The 7,438-nt window shown below is 51.0% G+C and overlaps 2 protein-coding genes across 2 annotated transcripts in view; both read left to right on the top strand.

The window, feature by feature from the left end:
* The window catches only part of LOC104295713 (epiplakin-like), a 7,328-nt gene extending 2,576 nt beyond the window's left edge, over positions 1–4,752 (top strand). Inside the window, exons 2-3 of the mRNA XM_009895490.1 lie at positions 904–3,760; positions 3,989–4,752. Coding sequence (XP_009893792.1) covers positions 904–3,760; positions 3,989–4,752 — 3,621 coding nt within the window. The remainder of the gene's footprint in view (positions 1–903; positions 3,761–3,988) is intronic.
* Positions 4,753–5,091: 339 nt separating this feature from the next.
* LOC104295712 (epiplakin-like) overlaps positions 5,092–7,438 on the top strand; it is a 23,851-nt gene continuing 21,504 nt past the window's right edge. The window contains 1 exon segment of the mRNA XM_009895489.1: positions 5,092–5,117. Coding sequence (XP_009893791.1) covers positions 5,092–5,117 — 26 coding nt within the window.

Raw genomic sequence — 7,438 nt, 5'->3', positions numbered from 1 at the left:
TACTTCAGTGAGGGGAGGCGCCGAGAGATATTCAATCACTACCAGCTGAGGAAGCTCACCCTGGAGGAAATTCGCATCATGCTAGAGGAGGAAATGAAAAAATGGGCCCCCATCAAGTTCCCAGCCATGAGAGGTAGCGTCAGCGCTTACCACCTGATGGAAACAGGTGTCATTGACAAGGCCCTGTTTGAGAAGGTGTTGGAGGGATCTGTCACACCAGAGCAAGTCCTGCACATGGACTCTGTCAGAAAGTACCTCTATGGCTCTGGCAGCATCGGGGGGATCGTACTCCAGCCATCAAACCAGAGAATAAGCATTTACGAGGCCATGAAGAAAAACATCATGGTACCAGGAGTAGCCCTCCCACTGCTAGAGGCCCAGGCTGCCACAGGCTTCATCATTGACCCGGTGAACAACCAGAAACTCTGTGTGGATGATGCCATCAAGGAGGGAGTCATTGGGCCGGAAGTCCATGAGAAGCTGCAGCACGCAGAAGGGGCTGTAACAGGCTATAAAGATCCTTTCACAGGCAAGAAGATACCCCTCTTCCAGGCGATGAAGAAGGGCCTGATTGCTGACAAACAGGCCATGCAGCTGATGGAGGTGCAGATGGCTACTGGAGGCATCATTGACCCAACATGTGGCCATTATATCCCTGTAGAGTCTGCCCAGAAGAGAGGGTGCCTGGATGAGGACACAAGCAAGGCCCTTTCTAAGCCCAGTGACAACAACAGAGCCTTCTGCGACCCGGAGAGCAAAGAGACCGTGACCTATGCCGAGCTAATCAAGCGCTGCCAGAAGGATGAGATCTCCGGCTTCCACTTGCTGCCTCTACCACAGACAGCTGCTCCTGCCTACACTGACGAACAAATCCAACAGATTTTTAAGGAAACTGTGGTGAAGGAAAAAGGGGTCTCCCTCTGGGAGCTGGTCCATTCTGGGTATTTCACCGAGGAGCAAAGGAGTGACTTCATGGAGAAGTTCCGGTCTGAGGAAATGTCGCTGCAGCAGCTGGTTGCTCTCGTGCTCAGATTGGTTGGGGAGATGGAGATGAAAGCCCGCACCCAGATCACCTTGGAAGGCTTGCGGGGCAGTGTCCCGGCAGTCTGGCTGCTGGACACTGGCATCATTACTGAGAAGACGTTTGAAGAACTGGCTCAGGGCATAAAAACTCCCGAGGAAGTGGCTGCGATGGAGAGTGTGAGGAGGTACTTGCAGGGCACAGGCAGCATTGCCGGGGTGTTCATAGAGGCATCCAAAAAGAAGATGACCTTTTACGATGCCATGAAAAACAATCTTCTCCTCCCTGGGGCTGCTCTGAGGCTGCTAGAAGCTCAGGCAGCCACAGGAGACCTAACTGACCCGGCAACAAACCAGAGACTCAGCGTGAGGGATGCCGTGAAAGCAGCTGTTGTTGGCGAAGAGCTCACCGAGAAACTCCTTCTCGCTGAGAGGGCGGTGACTGGCTACACAGACCCCTACACGGGGAGTTCCATCTCACTATGCCAAGCGCTCAGGAAAGAGCTGATTCCCCTGGGAGACGCTGTTCCCTTGCTAGAGGCCCAGCTGGCCACAGGAGGGGTCATTGATCCCATTCACCACCATCATCTTCCACTCCAGGCCGCGTGCAGGTATGGCTTCTACGATGAGGACCTGAACCAAACCCTCTCTCAGCTGAATGACAGCACCAAAATCTTCTTTGATCCAAACACAAAGGAGAACGTGACCTACCAGCAGCTGAAGGACAGATGCATTCAGGAGGCTGAGTCAGGTGTCTGGCTCCTTCCTCTCTCAGAAGATGCCATGTTCTGTGTGGATGAACAAACCATGGAGGTGCTGAAATCTGTGACAGTTTGTGTCAACATAGGGAGGTTCAAAGGACAGACTGTGTCAGTCTGGGACCTTCTCAACTCTGAATACCTCTCAGACAGCAAGAGAAGAGAGCTAGTGCAGAAGTACAAAGATGAGAATACTGAAGTGCTACACGAAATCGTAACAATTGTCACCACAATCATCAAAGAGACTGAGACACATGGCAAGAAGTTTGCATTCAAGGGCCTGCGGAAAAGAGTATCCGCCAGTGACCTCTTCCAGTCTCAACTGATAGACAAAAAAACCCTCGATGAGCTCAACCAGGGGAAGAAAACAGTCAAAGAAGTCACTGAAATGGACTCTGTCCGCAGGTACCTGGAGGGCAGCAATTTCATAGCAGGGGTCCTTATACAGCCAAGCAATGAGAAGATGGGCATCTACCAGGCCATGCGGAAGGGCATCCTGAGACCAGGGACAGCACTGGTGCTGCTGGAGGCACAGGCTGCCACCGGCTACATCATCGACCCAGAGAAAAACAAGAAGTTTTCAGTGGAGGAAGCATTAACTGCAGGTCTAATTGGAGGGGAGATTTTTGAAAAGCTACTGTGTGCAGAAAGAGCCGTGACGGGCTACACCGACCCCTACACAAAAGCCCCAATGTCCCTGTTTGAAGCTATGAACCAAGGACTGATTGTGAAGAGCCACGGCATTCGCCTCCTCGAGGCCCAGATTGCCACCGGTGGCATCATCGACCCCGTGCACAGTCACCGCATCCCCGTGGAGGTGGCCTACCAGCGCGGCTACTTCAACCAGGAGATGAACCAGATCCTCTCCGACCCCACCGACGACACCAAGGGCTTCTTCGACCCCAACACCCACGAGAACCTCACCTACATGCAGCTCCTGGAGAGATGTGTCCAAGATTCAGAGACTGGGTTGTACATGCTACAAGTTGTAAAGGAAAGAGGAAAGTACTTTTACATTGATGAGTCTACAAAACAAGTTTTGCGCTCTAAGCCCCTTGAAGTGAAAATTGGAAAGTTTAAGGACCAAAGAGTTTCCATCTGGGAAATTCTCTGCTCTCATTACATCTCTGAGCAGAAAAGGAAAGAACTAGTGATACAGTACAAATGCAAAACCCTCACACTGGAAGATCTTATAGCTCTCATTCTCAAAATAATTGAGGATACCGAGCAAAGAGGGGAAGCCCTCAAGGTTAAAGGACTCCGGGGGGATGTGTCAATATCAGAATTGTTTAACTCTGAGATAATTGACAAGAAAACTCTAGATCAGCTGCAGGATGGGAGTCTCACGCTTGCCAGCCTCACAAAGAGGGACACCATCAAAAGGTACTTGGATGGCACTGGATGCATTGCTGGAGTTCTACTCCCATCAAGGAAAGAGAAGATGAGCATCTACCAGGCCCTGAAAAAGGGCCTCCTCACAGAGCCATGTGCACTGGGGCTGCTGGAGGCACAGGCTGCCACTGGTTTTCTCATTGACCCACTGAAAAATAAGAAGCTCTCTGTGAATGAGGCCGTCCTGTCTGGGCTGGTGGGCAGCGAGATGCACGAGAAGCTCCTGTCAGCAGAGAGGGCCGTGACAGGATACACAGATCCTCATGCAGGAAATAAAATTTCCCTCTTCCAGGCCATGCAACAAAAGATAACAGTCAAGGAGCATGGCGTCCGCCTCCTTGAGGCCCAGATTGCCACCGGTGGCATCATCGACCCTGTGCACAGCCACCGCCTCCCCGTGGAGGTGGCCTATCGGCGCGGATATTTGGATAATGATACGTTTCTCCTACTTTCTGATCCAGATCATGGTAGCAAAGGTTTTATAGATCCAAACACTCATGAGAAAATCAGTTACAGTCAACTCCTACAGAGATGTTCCAAAGACAGAGATACTGGATTGTACCTGCTGCAGATCATGGAAAAAGAAGATGGTTATTTCTACATTGATGAGCAAACAAAAAATGCACTATTATCTACAAAGGTAAAAGTGACTGTAGGAAAATACAAAGGACGTGTGTTATCACTGTGGGAACTCGTATGTTCTGAGTACATCACAGAAGACAAAAGAAAAGAACTGGTAAAAAAATATAAAGAGAAATCCCACCACATTCTGCAAGGAATCATTGAAACAATACTAAATATCATTAAAGAAAAAGAAGAGGACAGAAGTGACGTCTGGTTCCAAGGACTGAGACAACAAATAACAGCATCAGAACTCCTCAGCGCACAGATAATCACAGAAGAAACAATGGAAAAACTCAATGAAGGAAAAGAGACGGCCCAAGAAATAGCACAAATGGAAAGTGTGAGAAGATACCTTGAGGGAACTGGAAGTATCGCCGGCGTGCTGGTGCCCTCCAAGGACCACCCCGCCAAGATGGAGAAGATGAGCATCTACCAGGCCATGTGGAAGGGCATCCTGAGACCAGGGACAGCACTAGTGCTGCTGGAGGCGCAGGCTGCCACCGGCTTCCTCGTTGACCCGCTCACCAGCAAGAAGCTCTCCGTGGACGAGGCCATATCCTCTGGGCTGGTAGGCAGCGAGCTACAAAAAAAACTTCTTTCTGCAGAGAGATCTGTGACAGGCTACACGCACCCCTGCACAGGACAGAAGATGTCCCTGTTCCAGGCCATGAAGAAGGAGCTCATCGTCAAGGAGCACGGCATACGCCTCCTCGAGGCCCAGATCGCCACCGGCGGCATCATCGACCCCGTGCACAGCCACCGCCTCCCCGTGGAGGTGGCCTACCGGCGCGGCTACTTTGACCAGGAGATGAGCCAGATCCTCTCCGACCCCACCGACGACACCAAGGGCTTCTTCGACCCCAACACCCACGAGAACCTCACCTACATGCAGCTCCTCCGCCGCTGCGTGCCCGACCCGGATACTGGTCTTTTTTTCCTTAATGTTTTTAGCAAGTAATTGTTAGACATATTGCATGGTTTTTTGTTATTGCATTGGTGAAGAATTTAGTTATTGTGAATAGTTCCTTTGTTGTTGGTATTTTTCTTTCTTTTTTTAATTGTATTTTTTAAAAATCCAGTTCCATTCAGTGAATTTCCTTATTGTTCTCTTTCTTTTTCAGTAACTTACGCATATCAGGTACAGCTTTTAAGCGACTCCCCTGAGCGTTGTGGTAGAGTGTATTAAGCTTTTTTCTCCTGTAGTATTTCAGGAACACAGGAATCAGCCTGGGTCATCTCAGGTCGTTTTGTTGAAATATGTTGTCCTCGTTTTCCTCAGCCAAACTTAAATGGAACTATGTCTTTTGTGGTGTGTGAGGTGCAGTGAGAATGGTATTTTTATTCTCCTTCTAGTCTGTTTTCTTATGCATGAGGAACATTTTTTTTCTTATCAGATTTGCAGGGTGTTCTTAGAGTTGCAGGTTTTCAAACCTGAATTTTGCATGGAGAGCATATTTCTCTGTAGGCAGTACATCAGGGTGGTGTTATGGGTTCCTGAGGTGGGATTATGTGTGTTTACTCTTTATGGCTCAGCTTGTCTAGTTTTTCTGGGGTCATCTGGACTACAGACGCCCTCCGCTTAAAGTGGTTTGGTCTCTCAGCAGTACATACACTCAATTCGCTCTCATGCTGTGCTTCCCCTCCCTCCAATTCCCTGGCTCCCCATGGAGCCTCTATAGAGAGCTGTGCTGTGGGATACGCACAGGAGCTGAGACCCCGTGGGGGACGTTGTCGTGCCGTATCTCTCGTCCGTCCACCTGCGGTCAGGGGAGCCGGCAGCGGTGCGTCCATTCCCTCAAGCTGGCCTCTGGGCATTTCTCAGCTTCTTTTGCCGTCCTGTGTCCTGAGCTGACTCAGCCCACGTGCCACGCTCCGGGGGAGGAGGCAGCCCCAGAACCACTCTGCCGTAGAGTTCAGGGCTGAATAATTCTACCACTGTTTAATAGAAGGAAACTTACTCTCCTTAAACGCATTACCTTAGGCTATTTGCCTTAATTAACCCAGTAATGTCCTGGAAAATGGATTTTTTGCCACAGCTTGTAGAGCTGATAGCTAGATACAGGTATAGATTAGCCGTGGAACTCCTTACCGTAACCTGCCGTGTAGCCTGGAGATTTGCATGGGCTCAAAAAGTGATGGGGCAAACCAATGGTAAAGAAGTCCACTGAGGGCTGTTAAATGCAAAGACCCACCTCTGCCTCAGGAGGCCCCCCAGCCGCAGGTTACCCGGAGCTGGAAGGCAGGATCGGGGGTGTCGGTAGGGGCTCTCACTGCTCTTACGCTCTTTGTGTGGAGGCTGACACTCGGCAGCGTTGGCTGCAGCGCAGGGGAGACACGGCCCTCTGCTCTGGGTTGGCATAACCGCGACTGTCCAACCACCATCTGCATTACAAACATGGAGACACATCAGAAATGCCATAATTTACCTAAAGGGCCAGAGCGCAACGGGGAAGTTTTATAGCTCCCAGGCCTCACCTCACTCCGCACTGGGGTTAGTTCAGCTTCTTCCCACACAGACCTGCAAACACTAATGCCATCTCCAGAGAACCTCAATGATTCAGGCTCCCATGTCAGCCAAGAGGCTTCATATTCATCTTTGAGACTTCTGCTCTTTCCTGGAAATGGATTAGACAATGCTTCAGCCAAATCCAGGGTGAACAGCCAAGCTGTGTCCTTGACACACTCTAGTCCTGTGCCATCTCCAGATCTCAGAGCCCTCCACACCGCTACGGGGTCAGAGGCCTTGCTGTAAGAAACAAGGCACCGGCTGCTCTCATCCCGCTCCGTCCCGGCCATTCCTGTGCTCCTGCCCACAGCCCCTGCACTCCGACTGTCTCCTCTTCGTCAGTCTCTAGTTCCACGCCTTCCAACCTCCACCACACTTTTCACCCGATCTCCAGGTGCCCCGTTTCCCAGCAGCCTCATTCATTAGCTCGTGCCCTGGAGAGCCAGCAGTCCCCATGGAGCAGGATGGACACTTGCAGCCCTCCAGCTCTGGTTTAGACCTCCCCCTTTCCAGGGTCTCTTGTCTGGTGGTAAGCTCTGCCTGGCAGCTGCCCCATCTTTGTACTAAACCTAACCAATATAAGGCCATTTCTTGGTAGGATCTTCAGTCTTACACACCTAGCCAAAAGCCATTTAACTAAACCTAACTGAAAGCTCGTGGCTAATTTTTTATATATCCGCTAGGTTATACAAGAGAAAAGGAACCGAGAGGAAACCTCAGAGTATTCTGAAGTTCTCGGTCTCCCAGTCCTGAGCCAGAGCATCATCTGCCAGCTGTCAGCTCCTCAAAGCTCGGCTGTTGTCTGGATACAGAAAAGGCCAGTCTCACATGGAGATCAGGAATGGGAGGAGGACTGCACAGGATGAAGAGTGTGCACTAAGGAAAGCAGGACAGGGTAGGGTCCGGCAGCATGGGCCCAGCACTGAAGCCTGGCTGCCTTCCCCATGGTGCTGCTCCGGAGTTGCCAGGTCCATGTAGGAGCAGCTTATGGCTCTCCTCGGCAGGTTATGGGCAGGTGACACTGGAGAGTCCTCCGGTGGCGGGAGCAGCCTCCATGAGTGCCACGTTAGCCCAGCCCCGGGCTGGAGGCTACATGGCGGGTGCAGATGCAACCTGGGTAAAGATGGTCAGCCCTTCC

Source organism: Charadrius vociferus, unplaced genomic scaffold (assembly GCF_000708025.1).
Source record: "Charadrius vociferus isolate BGI_N301 unplaced genomic scaffold, ASM70802v2 scaffold461, whole genome shotgun sequence".
In the NCBI taxonomy this organism is placed as follows: Eukaryota; Metazoa; Chordata; class Aves; order Charadriiformes; family Charadriidae; genus Charadrius; species Charadrius vociferus.
This window is presented reverse-complemented; position numbering and strand designations above follow the sequence as displayed.